At 37.1% G+C, this 22,696-nt stretch overlaps 1 protein-coding gene across 2 annotated transcripts; it reads left to right on the top strand.

The window, feature by feature from the left end:
* Positions 1-1,611: 1,611 nt before the first annotated feature.
* MAPK1IP1L (mitogen-activated protein kinase 1 interacting protein 1 like) lies at positions 1,612-21,560 on the top strand. 2 transcript variants are annotated; one of them, XM_069082328.1, is made up of 4 exons: positions 1,612-1,753; positions 14,628-14,649; positions 15,221-15,925; positions 17,056-21,560. In XM_069082328.1, the coding sequence occupies exons 2-4, from the start codon at positions 14,632-14,634 to the stop codon at positions 17,065-17,067; spliced, it is 735 nt and encodes a 244-aa protein (XP_068938429.1). In that variant the 5' UTR covers positions 1,612-1,753; positions 14,628-14,631; the 3' UTR covers positions 17,068-21,560. The 2 variants fall into 2 exon arrangements, with proteins under 2 accessions (XP_068938429.1, XP_068938430.1); XM_069082329.1 differs by lacking the exon at positions 1,612-1,753 and adding an exon at positions 1,761-1,934.
* Positions 21,561-22,696: the final 1,136 nt, after the last annotated feature.

Raw genomic sequence — 22,696 nt, 5'->3', positions numbered from 1 at the left:
ACAAGAAGAAACAAAACAACAAAAGAAAAGGAGAGCAAATAGTATGCTTCCATCTGCATTCAGACTCCAAAGTTCTTTCTCTGGATGTAGAGAGCATTTTCCATCTTTTGGAGTTGTCTTGGAACCTTGCATTTCTGAGAAGAGCTAAGTCTATCTAAGTCAGTCATCATACAAGGTGGCTGTTATTGTGTACAATGTTCTCCTGGTTCTGCTCATTTTACTCAACATCAGTTCATATAAATCTTTCCAGATTTTTCTGAATTCCACCTGCTCATCATTTCGTAAACCACAATAGTATTCCATTACATTCATATACCACAACTTGTTCAGTCATTCCCAGTTTGATGGACATTCCCTCAATTTCCAATTCTTTATCACCACAAAAAGAGCTGCTATAAATACTTTTGTACATGCAGGTCCCTTTCCTGTTTTTATGATCTCTTTGGGATACAGTGAAAGGTTGTTTTTAAATAATCCCCACAAACATATCTTACATGTGGGCACAATTTCTCACCTTATAAGTGAAGAAGGGAGGTTAAGGAAGAAGAATCTTAAGGACTGCTACTTCTTTTGTGGACACCCATTTGCCAAATTTAGGTATGTGCCTCTTCAGTGAGGAATAGGGTGTTAGTGTTGAAAGAGTCCTGAATGTAGATACAGAGGTTAGCATCTATTCAGCACTTTAAGGTTTTCGAAGCATTGGACTTAGGTTACCTCATTTGAAGTGCTATTATTATTTCTCATTTTACTGATGAGGAAACTGAAATTTAGAGGTTAAGTCACATAGCTAGTGTCTGAAGCAAGATTTCAACCCAGCTCTTCCCGAATCCTAAATCCAGCTTCCCCTCCCCCCCCCCTTCCACGGCCAGCTGGTTCTGAATGAAGCACTTCTGGGGATCAATGAGTTCACTTTGCAATTAACCACAGGAAGGGGGGAACCTGTTCAAGCTCTTTGCTCAGGGGTACCAGGACTTAAACCTATTTGACCTTACAGCGGCTAAATATTTGACCAGCTCTCCAAAAACAAACAAAAAAACCCCATCGTACTTCAAGCACACTTTTAATTTGCGTTAATATTTTTCTCTGTAGCTTTCCTAAATCCAGTCGATCAACAAAACAACATAATTAAGACCTGATGTGTAGCCCTGATTTTCAAGGTATAGTTGCACAGAGAAATTTTAACAATGGCTTTCTGAAAAGCCGGTAGGAGCCAGTTCCAGCATAGCCCAAACTGGATTTGCAAACTGTCCTGATTAGGGCAGGAATCTCTAGCCCCACCCCTCAGAGGAGGCCAGTAGTCGTCAGAGCCCCACCAAAGGCTCAGGTGGCCCCAGGCCAGGCGCACGCGCGTTTTCGGCGGCCTCGAAGCTGGGGAGCTGGAGCAGTTGCGGCACTGCCCAGACTCCTAGCTTCCAACCCCTCCCGCAGGCCTCCGGGAGGAAGGGTGGCAAGGAGAATAGTTAGTGAAGCGAAGGGGGCGGGGCCAGCGCCGGCGCCTTGCGGACCGCTTCCTCTTCCGGCCGAGGGGGAGGAGTCGTGCGCTCCCGCTGCTGCTGCTGTTGCTGTTGCTGCCGCTGCCGCTGCCGCTGCCGCCGCCGCCGCCGCCGCCGCCGCCGCCGCCACCGCCACTGCCGCCGCTACCCGTTGCTGGTTCTGCTTTCTCGCGCCTTCTTTTTTTTTCTCCTCCGTCATCAGATCCTCCTTCCAGCCGTCGTCACTTCTGGCCGCTCGGTCTGGGGTCCGATCCTGTCTGGTGAGGCCTCCCTGGAGCTAGGTGGGGGTGGGGCGCGGGGACGCGTTTCTGACCGGGCTGCCTGCACTCGAAGGCGGGAGGCGCGCAGTGGCTGAACTCCATCCGCCACCTCTCTCTTCCCTCGGTCGTCGGTGACGGCACTTCGGTTGGACGTCGGGGCCGACCTGCTCCCGCGGCGGAGGTGGGGCGGGGAAGAGAATTAATTGTGGGGCCAGGCGGGTGAGGAGAGAGGGGCGGGGGCGGGGCTGAGAGAAACTTGGGGGAGGGGGAGAGGTGTCACGAGCGGTGACGATCTAGCCTTCGTGACGTCAGAGGCACGTCTAGGCGGAAGGGCCTGTGCAGGTAATTTCCCCACCCCTCTCCCCTTTCAAGAATCCTTTGGATAAGGGGCCTGGCCGCGCCACCGAACTTGCCTCTGGCTTCTCCCGTTATCCTTACTCTCAGGTATCTTTTGTTTATCCCTCTTTATCCGGGAGAGGGGATGGGGGGATTGGGTGCCTGGTGAGTGGTGTCCTTTCCATATCATGGCTACCTTGCCCTCCTTTTATCCATCCCCTTCCTGATACGAAGATTCATCTCACACTCAGATTCTTTAGCCAGTTATAAAGAGAAAAGGAGTCATTCTGGGAAGCAGTTTAAATTTTTTTTTTCTGAATTGTTCCCAGTTTAATTTCTCTTCAGATAATTTAATGACCCATTGCCATCAACAAGTACTGTGGTATTTTGGTACCCTCGATTTGTGAGACTGTCTTAAAGTCTAGGCGAAAACAATTTGCAGTTCTTTATTATCCTCCCTTGAATTTAAGAGTTAGCAATTACAGTTTCTCAAACACTTTAATCATTGATCTTTTTAACTTTGTATATAGAGCACAGATAAAAATGTTAGTGATATACAGTGTTTACCATAAGTTGTAGTGTAGTTTTAATATGCTGAAGGGACTGAAACTGTACAAAGACTTTTGGTACACAATAAACATTCAACCATGTTCTTACTAGAATGTTGGTTTGTGTGGCTGATGGGTGCCAATGATGGTGTTTAATTTTTATTGTCACCTTTTTCTGCAACTTCCGAATATATTCCTCTGCTCTCCCCCCATAGGTCATCCCTTACAACAAAGAGTAAGAAAGAAGGGTGAGCAGAACTGTTAAACACATCAGCCAAGCCTAATATTACATGCATAGTTCCATGCCCATAACTTTTCTCAATCTCCCCCCAAGGGAGATAGGTTCATTCTCATATTTACTCTTTGTGGCCAAACTTGGTCATTATATAATGTAACAGAATTCAGATTCCTTTGCTGTTCGTTCCATTGTCTTATATGTTATTTTCTTGGTTTTGCCTACTTCACTTTTCATCAGGTCATGTGCCTCCCTTTGCTTCTCTGTTCATGATATTCTTTTCTTAAAAGGCAGTTACATTCATGTACCACAATTTAGTCATTTCTTAATTGCTGGGCACCTTCTTCCCAGTTCTTTGATAATCTGAAGAGTACTGCCATAAATATTTTGGTGTTTATGGGATTTCTCTTTTTATTATTTATCACTATATCTTTGACCAACCCTCTGGGTCAAAGGTCAAGGCCTGTTTCTTAAATTAACATTGTCTAAACTGATGTTTCCCAAGCTGTATTCCACAGAACTCTGGGATTCTGTAAAGAATAAAAGCTGTGAGGGAGATTAGAAGTTGTGACATTAAACAAAACTTTATGATTCTATCTTGTATCAAGGTACATACAATTAGAAGATAGTGAAAAATGAAACTAGTTTTTCAGTTAGTATTAGGTCTAACTGATTTTTCAGTTAGTATCATGTCTAACTTTTGACGCAAATCCAGCTTCAGATACTTATTAACTGTATGAGCCTGGGGAAGTCATGTAACTTGTCTGCCTTTGTGTCCACATCTATAAAATGGGGATAATAGCACCTAGCTTCTAGGGTTTTTATGAGGATAAAATAATATATACAAAATACTTTGTAAATCTTAAAGCTCTGTGTAAATGCTTACTATTATGACATTTATATTCTATCAGTATCTTGACTGCCAAAGTAGTTTTTGTCTATTTGTATTCTATAGATTTTAGCACCATTGGTCATTGTGAACAATTGAGCAAAATTAGGAAGCCACCTTAAACAGATAGGAAAACAAAAGTGTTAATAGTCAGAACTCAGAGAGTGAAACAAGCACTGATCATTTTCATTGACCCAAATATAGAACAATGCAAACTTGACAATAACTGTCTACTATTTGGAAATCTAAATATCAGAATAGGATGTCTTATGTTACCACTTTTTACAAAAATGCTTAAAAGTTACAAAGGCCAAGGCGGCTAGGTGGCGTAGTGAATAAATAGAGCACTAGCCCTGGAGTCAGGAGGACCTGAGTTCAAATGTGGCCTTAGACACTTAACACTTAGTAGCTGTGTGACCTTGGGCAAGTCACTTAATCCCAATTGCCCAGCCTTCCCCCTGCCAAAAAGCAACAACAAAAAAAAAAATACAAAGGCATTTACTAAAGAAAAACATGAATTAAAAAATGTTCATGAAGTTTAATTGAAAATGTGATGAATAGAAACAGTCCCCTAGACTGCTGACAATTATTATAAAAGCATCTTTCAGAGATGAACTACTCCATCCAATACTGTTCCTAATTACAAAACACTGTTAACAAACAACTGCATCCATTTCATTAACAGCTTCTATACCTTGGTTAGAGTGTGAATAAAAATGGATCTGAAAGTAATTTTTTCCCTTTTTTTTTATGCTTTAAAGTAACGTTTTTTAGGCCATTTTATAAATCCTGTCATAAAGTTTCAGCTCAAATTTTGTTTTAAAGTGAAAGGTTTTGATGCTGCAGAAGATTGAGGACTAGTGCCTTAAGAGTACTACATACCACTTTGTATTTAAAAACCTCTCTAGGCTGAGGAAAGTAATTCTCTCTGGATTCCTTCTCAGAAAGGAATTTTTTTTTGCAATGTGTTTTTTTTTAATTAATTTAATTGTTTACTTTTAGTTTACAAGATTCAGTTCCACAGTCCCTTGAGTTTCAGATTTTCTCCTCACCTCCCCCCCATGGTGGCATGCAATCAAACATAGGATCTGCAAATGCCTTCATATTAAACATTAGGTTGTAAAGAAGGATCATAACTAATGGAATGAACAATGGGAAAGAGGAAACAAAACGAGAAAAAGAAAAGAGCAGGTAGTTTGCTTCAGTCTGCATTCGAACTCTCTAGTTCTATATCTGGATATGGATATCTCTATCATGAGTCTTTTGGAGTTGTCTAACAACCTTGCATTGCTGAGAAGAGCCCAGTCAGTCTGTCAAAGTTGGTCATCACACATAACGTTGTGTCTGTAATTGTGTCCAAATTTCTCCTGGTCCTGCTCCTCTCACTCAACATCAGTTTGTATAAGACTCCAGGTTATTATGAAGTCTGTCTGGTCCTCATTTCTTATAGCACAATAGTTTTCCATAACTTTCACATACCACAGCTTGTTTAGCCATTCCCCAATTGATGGGCATCCCCTTGATTTCCAATTCTTTGCCACCCCAAAAAAAGCTTTGGAAAGAAATTCTTAACCATTTTTGTGTCGTGGACTTGTTTGTCAGTCTGGTGAAGCCTTTGGACCCCTTTTCAGAATACTGTCTTTAAATGCATAAAATACATAGGATTACAAAGGAAACCAATTTTATGAAATAGAGTAGTTAAAAATTTTTTAAAGTTCATGGCCCTCAGATTACCAACACTGCTTTAGGACTATTTTAGTTTGAGCTCTCATTTTAATATTATTAACTATACTGTTGAAGATAGAACATAGCTTAATATGAAATTAAAACGCTAAGAAAGCACAATAAAAAATGCCAAAATAATTCAATTAAAAGCAATTTAGCAGACTTCTCTTAAATGCTTACTAGGATCACAGATCTAGAGCTGGAAGATGGTTCAAAAGCCATCTAGTCCAACCCCTTCATTTTACAAATGAAGAAACTGGGGACTCGGGGAGTTTAAGTGGCTTACCTAAGGTCACACAATAAGTAAGCATCAGAAGTGAGATTTAGATCTAGGTTCTCTAGATGCTAGGGACCTCCCCCTCCACCCCCCCAAAAAATTCTTTTCTCCAAGGAGCTTTTAGTCTACTAAAAGGGCATGAATATTGAGAGGTATATGCTATGGTATATACAAGGGAATTTGAGATCATTAATAGCCAAGAGGATTTGGAAATGCTTCGTGCTTCCTCAGCTGAATTTAAAGGAAGCTAAGGATTCTCAAAGGCCAGAGATTATTATACAATCCCAGCATGGAGAATAGGCCCTCAATCACCTCGTCTGGACTATTGAAATAACTTTCTGTCCACTCTATTCATACTTAATTCAGCTGCCACAGTGATTTTTCTAAAGCATAGGTCTGACCATATCACACCCTTGCCACTGAATTCCAGTGTCTCCCTGTTCCCTCCAGGATCAAATATAAACTCTTCTATTTGACATATTAAGCTCTGACCCCTTCCTGTTTTTCCAGTCTTATCAGTTGACTTCAACATATTCTACCATTCAGATACACTGGCTTTGAACCTGACATTCCATTTTCCATCTCTTTTTTGGCACCAGCTGTCTCTCATGCCCTACCTCCTAACCTTTGTATGTTCCTATATGTTGTCTCCTCTATTAAAATGTAAGCTCTTTGAGGTTAGGGACCTAATTTTGCCTTTCTTTTAAGCCCCAGCATTTAGTATGGTTCTTGGTACATAGCATTTAATAAATGCTTGTTGACCAACCTTTGTGGAGTCAGGGAGATAGGTGATGAAATAATGCCCAGTAAAATACAAGATTTTTGAGGGTAGAGACTGTCAGTTTTGTATTGGTGTGCCTCATGCTTGATATAGTGTTTGACATACGGCTTTCAGTTATAGATGCTGTCTCCCATAAATATTTGTTGATGGAGTGATTAATGCTGTAGTAAGGAATTTCTTTTTAACTATGGGTTGGAATAGATGATTTCTGAGATCTCTTTCAAGTTTTAGGGTCTGTAAAAATTGTGCCCCCAAACAAAAGAAAACCAGAGCTATGGTGATGCTTTGGGATACCCATAAGTGAATAAGTGTATTTGTTGGTATGTTAAAATACTAAAAGAATGGTGATTGGATTGTCATCTCTAATCTTAGAGCAACAGGAGTTTTTAATGTTATGTGTTACATAGTATGTTTCAGAAGAAATTTGGATTGTCTTTCTAACTCATTGAAGTTTTTTCTTTTAGATAATGAGGATTTTTTTAAAAATACCAACCAGCACTGCACAGTGACTCTCCTACCCTGCAAGCCCCCATAAAACCCTTTGTTAAAATACAAATAGTCATAGTCAAGTAAAACAAATCCTCTGTGTTTTCCACATCTGAAAAATCTTTTTCATTCTATACGTTGAATGCATCACCTCTCTGTGAGGTACATAGCATGTTTCATCACTGGAATAGTGATGAAACTTCTGGAATAGTGATAGGATCATGGTTTTTTGTTTTTAGTAGTTTTAAGTAGTTTTTCTTTATAGTATTGTTACTCTATAGAATAGAATTCTATAGAAAGATTATTCCTCAGGTTCTAGGCATTATATAGGCAGTATATTTCTAGGCAGCTATATCAGTTCATTCAACTATTTGTTCAAAAAAAAAACCATTTCTTTCCTCATTTCTTGTGACATAGTAAGATTTTAGTCCTATACTACCATTTGTTGTTTTTTAGCTATTTCAGTCATATCCCACCCTTCGTGATACGTTTTGGGGGTTTTCTTGATAGGAATACTAGAGTGGTTTGCCATTTTCTTTTCCAGCTCATTTTGCAGATGAGGAAGCTGAGACAAATAGAGTTAAGTGACTTGTCCAACATCTCATAGGTAGTGTCTTGAGGCTGGATTTGTACTCACGTCTTCCTGACTCAGGGCCCCGGTCAGTGTTCTATCCACTGTACCACCTAGCTGCCCTTTATAATTTGTTTGGCAGTTGACTAGCCTCCCCTCAACTTCCAATTTGTTGCCACCACCAAAAGATCTGCTATCCACATCTTTGTAGCTAGTGGTATAGCTGAGTCTCAAAGGGTATATACAGTTTAGCTATTTGGGGAGCAATATTTCCCAATTGCTTTCTAGATTGGGCAGACCAACTCACAGCTAATTCACTGCACCTCTACCAACAATGTATTAGTGTGCCAGTCTTCATTTTGCACGTAAGGTTAACCAACTGCCAAGTGGAAGAAGTCACATTGGTTACTTCTTTGATCAGAATTATTAAATCTTTCAGTTTTTTTCCTTTCCATTACTGTGGTCATCAGATAAACTATTCTCATTCTGCTTTGTGGTATATCTTTCCAAGTTTTTCCAAATTATTCATATTTATCATTTCTTATGATTTCCATGTATACCATGACATTCATATACCACAATTCGTTCAATCAACCCTGAATTGATGAAGCGCACACTTTCTTCCCAGTATTTTCCTAATACAAAAACTATTAAAAATATTTTTTGCATACTTGAGATTTTCCTTCTGGCTTTGTCCATTTTTGGTGGGGGGGGGAAGGGGTCGTGCTTAGTACTGGTATCAGTGGATAAAAATGTTTTTTAAAAAGAACTTTTTTGTGTAAATTGAAATTATTTTCTAGAAATCATTGGGCTACTTCACAGATGTGTCGGTATCATTTGTGTGTCAGAATACACTTCAGAAGAAGAAAAACAGTCTATGCTGCATATAGAAATGTTTACTTCACTTGATGTTAGAATTTTTTTTTTTTAAAGAATTTTGAAGAAAATTTCACTACCCTACCTTTCCAAAGGTAGGGTACAGTGTCAGATTTTTTTTTTCAGCATGTTAATTGTTTTGCTGACTTTTTCTCTTTGAAAAAAATTATTGGTTATAAGGAATGGATCCCCTCGGGTGAGGAGAGAGAAAAGGGGAGGAATGAATGTGATTTAAAAGCAAAGATACCCATAAAAATAGTTTTTTAAATTTAGGGAGGAGATTGATAAAGAGCATGCTTAAAATAAATTATTTTCAAATACTTGTATGCTGCCTTTCTAATGTGGGCATTTGTCAATTAATAACTTTCAAAAATGTCTTCATCCAAATATTCATCTAGCATGAATTGTTGATGTTCTAACTGGAGAAATCCACATTGTCCTAAATTTTTATGATATTGACAATAGCATGATGATCACCGTCTTTAGAATTGAGTTAGAGCAATTTTTCCAATACCCAGGAAATTTAGGTTGCATGGAAAGTTGTAAGAGTTATTTGACATTTTAGCTAGTGTAAATGTTTACTATTTTCCATTCTTAGGTGCTTTTGGGAGTAACTTTTTTGCTGGTGATTTTACAACATGCTTTTTAAACAGATAGGTATCAGAAGTCTTTTGTGATGTCAATATGCAAAGGGTTATATTTAACCAGCACATGACTTTCACTGCTGGCACACCAAGTTGATTATAATACTTGCTTTTTTTTTTCTTTCCAGTCAAAGACAATGACTCTTTAAAGCTCAAAGAAGAAAGTATGGGATCCCCTCAGTGAATTTTTTACCTTTTCCAAGTTGATCAGAATGAGAACTAGTTTGAGAGTCTCTTAGACATATTGAGAAATATTGTAGTGACTGTATCTAAAAAGTTTCTTTACTCAGCATTAAATGCTTTTAATATGCTTTCATACACTTATTACTATCATACTTCGTATATTCAAATAAAACTGTTAAAGATAACTTTTTCTGTTAGTATTTGGACATTATAGAATGAAGTCACAGATGTGCTCCATGTTTTGGAGTTTGGCTTTTTCTGACCTGGGGGGGGAAGAAGGGGGGGGAAAGGAGGCTGACAAAATTTATGTCTTTTCCCGAAAGATACTTGTAGAACTTTAGCTTCTTGATTCCTAAAAATGACCCTTGACTAATGAATATAGGACTAATTTATAGCACAGGGGTGAAGTTGAAGGATGGGATTTTCTCCTTAATTTCTATCAGATTTTTTAGAATAAATTTGATTTCCAAAAGTAGGTAAGTCAAGGCAAGCATATATACAATTGATGATCTTTTTATTTCCTTGAATGTTTCCTATGGAATTTCTTAGATTGTTATTGCCTGTGTCATACTTTTCTGTCTTCCAATTCTTTTATGTAGTTGTTGACATCCTTCATTTCTTTTTTTGAAAACTTTCTCTTCCTGTCCTTTGACCAGTATCTGTACTGATAGTGTGTTTTGGCAGATTAACTCCAGTATTTTATGACTTTTGTTATTTTTGAATGGGAATTCCCTTTCTCTTCCCTCATGGATTTCATTACTGCCATGTATAAATGTTTTTATTTTTTGTAGTAGTTTTATTTTGTAACCTGCTACCATATTACTAAAGCTAGTGATTGTCTCAGTTTATTTGCTTATTCCCTAGGATTTTCTAAATAAACAGTTTTGTGTTATCAACAAACAGGAACACTGTAGTTTTCTTTACCTGTCTATATGTTTCTCTTTTCCTGTGTTAGTGCATCTCCACTTGCATCCTGAGTCCACCACCTCCATTTGGAGGTAGGTAGCATGAGTCCTCTGGAGTCATGGTTGGTCATTCGTTGCATTGATAGAGTTCTTGTTTGGCTTTACAATAATGTTGATATTGTATAAATTGTTGTCTTAGTTCTTCTCACTTTATTTTGCATCATTTCATACTAGTTTTCTACGAATTCATTCCCTTATCTTTTGGGGGGGGGCATTTTGGGCAAATTTGGGTTAATTTGGGCAATTGGGGTTAAGTGACTTGCCCACGGTCACAGGGCTAGTTTTTGTATTAAGTGTCTGAGGCCAAATTTGAAATCAGGTTGTCCTGACACTAGGGCTGGTGCCACTGTGCCACCTAGCCGCCCCATTCCCTTATTTCTTAAAGAACACTTGTGTTTTATTACATTGATATACTGTAGTCTGCTTAACTACTCCCCAGTTGATGGAGACCTCTTTAGTTAACAGATCTTTGTCAACACAAAAAACTGCTATAAATATTTTTGTACAAGAGTCCTTTTCTTTGATTTTTTTTTTTTAGAGTATAGACCAAATAGTGATTGGGTCAGAGGGTAGTAACTTGGGACATAGTTCCAAATTGCTTTCTAGAATTATTAAACCAGTTCACAGTTGCACCAGAAGTGTATTTTAATAGATTTTTTTCTCAAAATTCCTTAAGCTTTTTTTTTGGGTCAAATTTGGTGATCTCTTGGGTGTGAGGTGAAACCTCAGCATTGTTTTAATTTGCATTTCTTTGATTATTAGTGACTTGAAGCATTTTTCTTACATGGGTATTGATAGCTTTAATTTTTCCTTAGAAAGCTACTTGTTCATATATTCTTTAACTACTTATCAAAATCCTAGAAGAAAGGAACTGAGATTTCTTGAGGAAAGGATGAGAAAGACTATATAATATATAAAATATATATAAATATATAAAAATTTATATTTAATTTTATATATAATTTTAATTTTAAATAATATATTTAATTTATATAAAAATTTATATATTTATATAAGTATATATAAAAGACTATATAATATAGAATATGCCAAGGTTGGGGAACCTGTGGCCTCAAGGCCACATGTGGCCCTCTAGGTCCTCAAGTGTAGTCCTTTGACTGAATCCAAATTTCACAGAACCGATCCCTTTAATGAAAGGATTTGTTCTGCAAAACTTGGACTTGGTCCAAAGACTGCACTCAAGGACCTAGAAGGCCACAGGTTCCCTACCCCTGTGCTAAACTTTAGCAGAGTAATGACTCCCTTAAAATTAGACAGGACCAAACAGGAATCAATAAATAACTCCATAAGATACGTCTGCTCCTTGAGGGAATGAATAGCTCTTATTTGAAGAGATTTTAATCAGGTCCCTATATATTATCTTAGAAATGAAACTTTTATCAGAGGAACTTGCTCAGTTTTTTTTCTCATTTGCCTACATTTTTTCTACCGAAGTGTCTTAAAAAAGAAAAATGAATATAACTAAAGAAACACTTCTAAGCCACTTTCACTTTCTTTTCCCCATTTTAACAATCCTTTGTTTTTGGAGGCACAAGTCAAAGCAGAATCAAAAACTCTGGTTTCTGTTTCCACTGCATTTACTTTAAAATACACTGATAGTGGAGACAGGCTTGGGAGAGAACGTTGCAGCATCCATTATAAGGCAGAACGAACCTTAAATAAACCTTTAAAGAATTGATTTCATTATGAAGGAAATGCTAAATTGTTTCAAAAGTATAAAAATCAAGTAATCAGGATTGAGGAATAAAATAATCAGACATAGATACAATCACATATGTAGGTGTCAACTTTAGATTTGGGGATGAACAGCACTCACTGCGTTAATATTATGGGTTGGAATTTTTGGTGAGGTTCTTATATCCACTTACTATTTTTATGCAAATTGCATTCATAGTAAGACTACCACAGCCCTAGTTAAAGTGACACTCTTAAGCTTCAGAAAGTCTTCTGGTTTGTGGTTGACCGTCACTACTAAAGGTGTTTATAGAAGGGCGTTTGGTGGTATTTGCCAAGTGAAATCTTAAACTTAAGCTCTTCCTTCACCACTTAGGCTCTTCCTGCAAGCAGAATGTAGGATCATGCAGTTTTAAAATGGTACAGTACAACTGCAGTGAAGGAATTGGTTGTAAGGTAGATTTTCTTTGTGTAATTTCTTTTGCAAACTGGATACTCAGAGCCTGTATTAACTTGTTTCTGAGTTACTTTTACTGTTGGAGGAGATCATTTGGGAAAAGCTCAAGAGTTTTCCAGTGGTCTGAGAGCTATGTGATGATGGCATTGTCTCCCTGACATCAGCCAGGCATATGGTCCTCTGGAGTGTAGCATCTCATTCTATGAAAAAGAGTGTGGTTCCTGGAATAGCCCTGGGAATATTGTATGAGTCTTTCTATTATAATGGGCCTGTCAGGTCAAGAACTCCTCTAGGAGCTATATCCCTAAATCATTAGCTGTCTTGGCAGTTGACCTGGTACCAAGATATCAGTATGGATTTAATGACCCTGTCTATCACTACTGTCTTAGTCAAGTGAATTACTACTTAGGAATTATCTAAAATCTGGGGGAAATATTGTGTAGTCTAAATGGTCTCAGAGCTTTGCATCCATTGAAGTGCTGTAATCTGTCCCATTGTCTAAGAATCTAGCCAACCCTTCACTAAGCCTGATTCACCCCTGGGATAGATATAAGGCAGCTTAGGGCTGACCTCAGCAGTGGCAAAAAACAGCAGTGTCTACATAGGATGGGGTGGGTAGCTGGTACCTTCTGTAAGAGACCTTCATCTGGTAGGGCTGCCTTGGGTTGCCAAACCATTCCCCTCCAGTGATTTTTAAACTTTGACCTGTTTCCAGGTCACTATAGGAGATAAAACATTATTCAAAAAAAGTTTTCTTTTTTCAGTCTTTTAATTTTGTCTTGGTGTTTCCAGTTGTCTGTGGAGTTGTGGATTTCATCTTTGGTACACTTTAATTTTTAGGGTGTATCCTCTGCTGTATTAAGAGGTTTATTTTCCTTTCCATTCTTAACCCTAGAATTGTTATTTAGTTTATAATATTCTTTTTTCCCCTTAAGTCTCATTTCATTTCTTCCATTCTTTTATCTGAGGCCTTGCTTGTAGTTAGAGCTATTTTTTCCTTCTGGATTTGTGTCCTATAATTATAAAATTTCTTTGTATCTTCTATTTATATGTCTATCCTTCCTGAATTGGGACTTTGTGTCGGGGTAGAAGCCATATGCTCCTGAACCTTTGGATAGGATTTTGGGGCCCAATTTGTTCTTGATCTGTATTACCTGAGTTACTGCCACTGACTTCTTATAATTCCACTAGATTTTGGGTTCAAAGGGTACTGGCATTTTTCTTGCCTTCGTGTATTTCCAGATTTTCCAAAGCTCAAGTTAGCTCCCCTGAAACTTTGTGAGACCCTAGGGCATTGCAGCTACTCTGCCTCTTCTACCTGCCTCGGCTCTCCCAATCCTCAAGGCTCCTATCCTCCCATATCAGAGTATGTGACTGGCTTTCTCTTTAGAGCCCTCCATTCTTCTGACTTTCTGATATTCAGTGCTGCAGGCTGTCCAGGTGTCCTTATAATGTTGTTGGTCTATATTAGAAGACTTCAAAATACCACACTCACCCCATCTTTTCTATCTGGATCCCTTCCTTACAGCTTCTACCTCACAGGGTATATTGAATAGCAAATGAGATGTTTGTGAAGGGCCTAGCACAGAGAAGGCACTTAATAAATGTTTATTCTTTCTCTTCTGGCTAACCCTTGCTGCAAATATGGGTTTGATGGGTATACAAACAATGTGGTTTTTCTTTGGATTTCTTGGTCATTATTTAGTTTAGTGCTCTTAATAAAATCTTTTCTGTAGTATTTAAGTGGGACCTAGATGGTTCTGTTCCTGTTCAGTTTTTTGTCTTTACTGAAAATGTCTATTTGTTGTGAATTGGTTTTTATTCTGTTATCTTAATGTAAAAAAATGCCTTGAAATTTGGGTGACTGAATAAGTATGCTTAGGTAAGCATCAGACATCACAAGATCATTTTGAATTTGAAGGGAACTTCTGAGTCATTTAGACCAACCTCCTTAACACTGAAGATGTTCTCATTTGTAAAATTTTAGAACTGGACGGACATCTTTGGTGTTTTGAAATGGTAAAGATACAAATGATAACATAATTTAATAGATCTCATTTCATATTCTCTAAGACCTCATCTTGAAATTTTAAGAACATAGTTCTTACAATAAGCAAATCATATTTATAAAGCAAAACTGACCTCTCATAAAAATTCTGCTCTAATCTAAGAATTGTCCCTAAAATATTTTTCTTTTGTTTTTCAGGAAAATGTCTGATGAATTTTCAGTAAGTTTATTTATTTTTTATATCATTTTTTTGAGTGATTAATTAATTGAGCTTCTTTAAAAATGTACATAATAATGATGTTGGAGTCATCTAAGCATTTTCAAAAGGATGTTTTATTACTCTTTGGTCTTAAGTTAAAAAGAACTAAAAGATTTCTTGGGGGCGAGGGGGCAGTTGGGTGGAGCAGTGAATGGAGCACTGGCCCTGGAGTCAGGAGGACCTGAGTTCAAATTCGGCCTCAGACACTTAACACACACACACACACACACACACACACACACACACACACACACTAGCCCTGTGACTTTGGATAAGTCACTTAACCCCAATTGCCCTACCTTCCCCCCTCAAAAAAAAAAAAAGATTTCTCTGGGAAAGTTTTACTTAAAAAAGTAACCTACTGTGTTAAGATTTTTAATGTGATGGTGGTGTTTTTAAATAATTCTAGTAATGTAAGTACCTTATAGCTTTAGAAGATGCCATGTGCAAGTTATTAGTTGATGGGATTTTTGTTGTTGTTGTATTTATCTATCGAAAAAGATTCCAAAAACAGCTTTGCTTTGTTTTCTAGTTGGCAGATGCTCTACCAGAACAATCACCTGCAAAAAATTCCACTGTGAGCGGTACAAAACCTGGTCAGCCACCACAAGCCTGGCCAGGTTCCACTCCTTGGAATAACCCAAGTGCTCCACCTTCTGTGCCATCTGGACTTCCACCAAGTGCATCACCCTCCAGTGTGCCTTTTGGACCTACACCCACAGGAATATATCCTTCAGTGCCTGCTGGACCACCCCCTGGACCACCAGCACCCTTTCCTCCCTCTGGACCGTCTTGTCCTCCACCTGGTGGTCCTTATCCAACTCCATCTGTGCCAGGTCCTGGCCCTACAGGGCCATATCCTACACCAAATATGCCTTTTCCAGAGCTTCCAAGACCATATGGTACACCCACAGATCCAGCTACAGCTGGTCCCCTAGGGCCATGGGGATCCATGTCTTCTGGACCATGGACACCAGGAATGGGAGGGCAGTACCCTACACCTAATATGCCATATCCATCTGCAGGGCCATATCCTACTCCTCCCCAAGCACCAACGACAGCACCACCTATTCCATGGGGAGCTGTCCCACCTGGAGCATGGGGACCACCAGCACCAGCTCCGTTCCCTGCACCTATGGGATCATATCCTGCACCAGGACTCTATCTTACTCCTAATAATCCTTTTCAAGTGCCTTCTGGACCTACTGGTGCTCCACCAATGCCTGGTGGTCACCATGTGAGTATTTAACTTAATATTTTGTGATAGTTACAAGGAAGTAGTTGAAGATTACTTTCTCTCCAGACATTGATGGAATTTAGGGTGGGCAATATTTAAGAATCCTGGAATTATTTATGGGGGATGGGTTAGGAGAGGCAGGAGGTAGAATATTATGACTGGAACTCTGTACTGTATTGTTACTCTTCCACTATAGAACTAGAGAGGGGAGGCTTCTAGGTATCAAGTACCTAGTGAGGAGTTTCCAACTCTTGGGGCAAGTGCTACCTTTCTCTTGTTAACAGTTTAACTAAAAGGAAAATAGACTAAGAAAAATCAAAATACTTTTTATTAAAAGCATTTAATTGGAAGCAAGGCCAAAATAGCATGGAGGGAGGAAGAAGATAGCAATGGCCTGTATCTGTATTTCATCTGTTAGAAGACATTTATTAAGTGCCTACTATATGCCAGGCACTGTTCTCAGGGCTGAGGGGATATAAAAAGAGGCAAAAGACAGTATTTGCCCTCAGTGAGCTCACAGTTGATGGGGAGACGATTGCCAAATATGTATAAGCTATATAGAGGATAGATAGATGATGAAAAGAAGGAAGACACTAGAATTAAGAAAGTTTTTGATTCCTGTAGAAGATTGGATTTTAGTTATTTATACTGTGGTCAGCTACTTATCTGTTGACCCTGAGAAGTTATGACAGTTACTCTGTCATGTAGCTATTTCTGTCAAATGGAGAGCCCATATCTTCATAACTCCAAGGTGATAGTCCTGGTCACCATACCCACCATACTGCCTTTCATGGACTTCATACAAGGAATGTTTTATATGCACACATAGTAGTGTTTTTCTCGCTAGAAAACTTAGTCTTTGGGAAATGGCCCACCAAATACTACTGTTAGATCATTTCAGACTTCATACCTCCACCCCATCCCCAGTTACTCCCCCCCAAAAGAAAGGAAAATCCTAGTCATTGAATTCTTCTCATTAATATTGGTGTTTGATCCCACTTGTTAATTGTCAATATATAGAGTAAGTCCATTATCGTACATTTTTTTAAGCCACCAAAAGTGGAAATATTGATAACACTAACTTAAACAAAATCTAGACTTTGACACCTCCCCCCTTTTTTTTCTTGCAGTCTTACCATTGAGTTTTTGATGGACAATGAGACGACTCTCTGCTTTCCAGAGTATGTGTGTGTATGTATGTTTGTGTATGCAGTATATATGTGAGTATATATATACACACACACATATATATATGCATTAAAAATTCTGGTTTCAGTGCTCTTGGGACATTTCATAAAAAGGGTCTCAGACAACTCAAAGAAGACTCGGCTCTTGGACCTGGATATACACTTGGGATAATTAGAGATAATATCTTAAACTTTAAAATTATTCATATGTAATTTTCATTTGTTGTACTAAGGGAAATCAAAGTAATTAAGTATATTGACTAACTCTTGGTAGAATTTGTGGAATATTCATTTTTTTAAATTATGAAACCACACATTTAAGAAGTCTATGTTGATGTGGATACTAATTACCTATAACTTGTTGGAAATTATTCCAAATATTTTCTTTGATATCTTTGTTTCCCTGAATAAATATATTTCTGACAAATCATTTTGCCATATGTTTAAAAAAAGACCAAATAAATGCTTCTGAGCATTTTGAACAGTATTGTCTACAGAGTAAATAAACTTTTTGCTCCTGGGTCATAATTCTGGAGTAAATGTTTAAAAATATGAATTATGAAGTAGTGCTTATCAAGTCTTGAGAGTGTATTTGCTAGTGTGCATATCCTTGAACACTGAGTATTAAATATTCTTGTTTTCTACCAGCTATCATTGAGTTATTTTAGTTTTGTTTTTAGTAATTTGAGTTGTAATTTTAAAATTAGTCATCTATGGACCCTGGCAGAAACCTTTGTTTATTCATGCCAACATATCCAGTGACAACCTCTGTGGTGATTTTTGATTGTGTGATGAGTTATCCACATTATTGAGGATGAAGAGCTCAAGAAAGGGGGGACCTTTATCTCTCCTACCTTGTACTCAAAAGAAGAGCCCTGGAAATTGATTTGCAACAGCAGGTTTTCTCATTCTTACAGAACTTTGATGGTCCCTGGAAATTCCTTTAGTTCCAAAATGGAACTTCTACCTTCCTTGATCTGGAGAACTGGTGACATTCTTGACATCTTCCCCAATAATGTACAGCTAATTGATCATGTTTATAGAACCTTATGTATTGAAGACATCGATTCTTCTCCCAAAGTCTCATAAACACATATCAGTTGTTTCCTGCGAGGTGTTTTAGTTCTCTATAAAATACTTGAGGCAAAAGAATTGAGTGCCTTTCCTTAAGAGAAAGGTCTCCAAATACTGATATCAAACATACATATATGTGTATATGAGACATGGAAATAATATTCCCATTTGACTTCAACAAACATTTATTTTGTATGGGAAAAATTGCAGGCTGCTACTTCATCTCAACCACATTGCCAAATTTGGACTAAACTTGTTTGACAGTTGAAAGCGGACTTCAATAGACATATTTGTCAGACCATTTTTAAAACAATGTTCATCATTTAGTAATGACAAGTGTTGAGAGCTTGAATAATTATTGGAAAAAGACATGCATGCTGGGCCACTGATAACTTTTAAAATCTAGATACTTAAATTACTCTTAAAATTTTAAGAATGCCAAATGCTGCCAATTTAACATTATAACTACCTCTTTGAAATAAAGTAGATTAATACTTTTTGAGGATAGCTTTCAGTGATCCCTTACTTTAAATAAACTATATAAAAGAATTTCAAACGTCTTAAATAAGAACGAAGTAGGAAAGTAATTTGTTTGATATGAAGCCTAGAACTTTATGTATTTTCAGACTGGAGTGCATCATGTATTAGGTTAGGGCTAGTAGCTCTTCTAAATTGTGTTAGAATTATGCTTTTCACACCTTTGCAATCCAAAGTGATATGAGCATTTGGGGAGTTTTCTGGCAGTAACAGTTGGAGAATCTAACCTATCTAGTGTTCTAAGTGAGAAGGAATAGGAGATAGCTTACTCCCTTCAATCCTTCAGTTTACTGAACTTTATCAAAATGCCAATACCTCTGTAGGGAAGTCTCTGCTTAACTAACAGCTAAAGTATTAGCTTTTAACAGTTTAAGCAAGAATAAATAAGGGACCTTGTAGTGGAGGATAGAACTAGGTAAGATGGGATAATAGGAGAATGAGGAATGGGGTTAAGTGAAGTGGGAGGACCTTAAAGATGGTTTGCCTTCCTCATTTTGTCTTAAGACTACTACTAAAAATCCTTTGGGTTTGTCACGTTTATATATTTCTACATACATTTATTGTTTAGATTAGCTACTGACCTATTAGGTAAGTATGTAAAAACACAGTTGAAGGAAGAAAGTGAAGAAAGCTTGGGTATCTACTAGTGTAGAGTCAGAAGATCCCCAAATATGGAACAAATTTTTGGTGCCTCCAGGTTTTACTAGCTTGAAACTTAATAGGTAGCTGAGATTCCCAACTCTATTTTCCACTAAGTATACCATAGTGCTCAGCATGATCATAGTTCCCCTTCCTCATCAATATTTTTCAACTTGGCCTATCCTTTTTTATATGTGAGAACAGAGCTATCATGCAAAACCTTGAAGAGAATGGGATTTGCTTTGAAGTAAGTTTTGTTGGCTGTGAGGAAGATCTATAGTCATGTTGATGTACTTTCTCTGAAAGTATTTTCCAAAATGGAAGCTCAGAACTTGAATGGGAAAACAGGCCAACAAATGTTTTTAGGGAAAGAATGAAATTAAGGAATAAGGGAGATTTTAGAAAAAAAAAAAGGAAATTGGAAAAATGAGTATTTTTAGAACTATCACTTAGGCAGTAAGTTGGGATATAAATAGGGCATATTAAACAGTATCAAGAGAATCTGTTCAGAGTTTGGAAAATTGGATTTAATTGGCATTTGGTCTCAAATGTAGAGTTTTTTAAAAAACATGAATGCTAGGTCATTCCATAGTGTGATGTCTGGAATGGGATTCTGAATTTGGGAAGAATTATACAAACATTGAGTTTGGAAATGATCAGATAACCCCCAAAATGATATAAAATTATAGAAAATGGTTTTAAAAATAATTTCTTACTTCATGTCTCCTTAGACCAGCCTATATAAACCTCAACTCTGAAAGGGACTACAGTATATTAAAGTATGTTTGGAAAGGACCGTTTTCCCTAGATAGGACTCAATCTAGCATCCTTTAATATTTGTGAAGGGAGTATTTTCCACTACCCTATCCTATTGTGTGAAGTTATTTGTTGATTTATTGGGAATTCATAATAGAGATTGGAATTAACTGTCCTTATTAGAGAACAAAACAAGGTAAAGTAGGTGTGAAATTTTGCTGTTATTTCCACTCTGAGTCCAGTTTTTTGAAATAAGAATTTTTTGCCTGTCGTTTTACCTTGTCAGTAAAGTACTCAATTGGCAAGATATGCAAATGATATAGTTAACTTATGGCTTAAATTTAAAACCTAGTCAATGCATAACTCAGTTCCCTGTATTTCATGATAATCCATGCTAATATTTCCTTCACTCCAAGTAATAGAATTGGATTTAATTTCACAGTTTAAAAGTAAACACTCTAGTAATTAATCACTGAAGAATTAAAGCTATTTTAAATCATCAACCTAAAATTGGGTGAGTGTATTTGCATGACTTATCTATTCAAATAATGTACTCTACTATGATTTAGTTTCAAGGAACAGTGTATACATAATTATAACTAGTTTGATATTTTATCTTAAGGAAATATTTAGTATTGAAGACAAACACTATCTTATCTGGATAATTTCAACCAAATATAAGATTGCTAATAGAATATTTGATGCAATAGTCAGCTTGAAAGTAGACTGAAATTAAAACTCTTCTGGTTAAAGTTAATGTTGGTATAAGGGAAAATTTCCTAATGATTAAAATTGTCTGAAAGTAGAATGGGCTGTCTTGCAGGGTAGTGAGTTTTCCATCACTGGAAGTCTGAAAGTAGAAGTTAGATGACCATTTCTCAGGATGCTTACTTATCAGGGAGGTTGGAGAGGGAATTCGTATTCAGGTCTGGGTTTAGATTAGTTGACTTTTGAGGTCCCTTCCAACTCTAAGGTTCTTGAAAAGGTAGTAACAGTTTTTTTCCCTTCATCATTCCCTTGGTTGCTGATCACAAGGATGACACTGATTAATAGATTCTAGTTTGTCATTATGTAAACACAAGTTCTGAGTGTATGCCCTATAAAAATCTTCTGTATTTTTCTTGTATTGTGATTTTTATATTGGTTTTTTTTACATCAAATTTACTGTTCAGTTGTCTATACATTTTAGGTTGAACTACCTGAGATGTGATTTGAGACATACTGCATTTGTTTGTATTTGAAATGTAAGCAATCACAGCTTGCTTGAAATGATAGTTGTTATCACCTGCTGCTGTATTGTCTATAAGCAAAGGCAAATGTTGCTCTAAAATAAGAAGTAATTATAACTAGAAATAGGCTATAGATGTGATACTTCATACTTTAAAAAATAAATTTGTTTTGCTTTTGTATATTCCTGAAAATTAAAAAATGTATTTTCATGATTTTTTAGTTTTTCATTTTTCTTTTATTTTCTCCAGAACTATTTGGGTCACCCATACCTGTTTCAAACCCACTAGCTTCCAGGAACTTGGGATCAAAAGTTGTCAACCAGTGCTTTAAAAAAAAAAAGCTCTTCATATATATATATAGAGAGAGAGAGAGCGTGAGTCAGCACTCAGGCATTGGGGAAGGCTGCCTAGTCCTATTTCTTCCCTTTGCCCCTCCTTGGACTATAAATTGCTTGCTCTTTTAAAACATTTGGCATTTACCTTTGAAAAGCTGGCTTGGTCATTATTTTGTATTTCACCTTTATAAAAATGTTAGAGGTAGGAACTTACATAGATGTTGTGTCAGAATTACTATATTGATAACTTAATTATGGCAGTGCATTGCAGAAAATGGTTACCAAGTATGGCACAAATTGTCATTTAATATCCACAATGATGCTGCCAACTTTGCTGATAGCTTCAGCTGCTGCTATTTTTAAGTAACTGAATGACAGTTGGAGGCAGCACATTCTTTAGAAAGGCAGCTCTTTTCATTTTAGGGATTAGAATATAATGTAATTGTGTATTAACTTTTTAAAGTGCAATCTGCACTTCATTTTAAAATCCTCACTTAAGTTGGTTCTTGTAGATGAAAGTTGAGGTGTGTAGGGTCAAGAGATAGAAAGCAGGAACAGCTTCACTCTTAGGATGAGGGATATCAGTTTCACTGTCATAAGTGGACAACATGGAAAAAAAAACCCACGTCTTTTGTTTTTAAAACACATCCATTTTTAAATATAGCCTTTTCCCTTCTGCCCAAAAAGTCTTTTATAACAAAGATTAAGAAAAGATAGGATAGTTAGTTCAGCAAAACCAACTACGTTCCCTGTCATAATATAGACAATTTTTTTTACACATCCTTTTCAATTTTAGATGAGGGAAGGGAAGTGTGTTTTTTCAGCTCTTGACTTGAGTTGAAAACTCAGTCATTACATAACATTTTTATTTCATTGTTCTTTTCCATTTATATTGTTGGCATGTATATTGTTTTCCTGGTTCTACTTGCTTCATTCTGCAAGTAAGTATCAGTTCATAAGTTTTTTCCATGTTTTTTGAATTCTTCATATTTGTTGTTTCCATTACATTCATGT

This window comes from Petaurus breviceps, unplaced genomic scaffold (genome assembly GCF_028583685.1).
Source record: "Petaurus breviceps papuanus isolate PSGF00001 unplaced genomic scaffold, PetGlider_PUasm1.0 164, whole genome shotgun sequence".
Taxonomy (NCBI): domain Eukaryota; kingdom Metazoa; phylum Chordata; class Mammalia; order Diprotodontia; family Petauridae; genus Petaurus; species Petaurus breviceps.
Note: the sequence above shows the minus strand (reverse complement) of the source record. Positions and strands in the feature narration are given on the sequence as shown.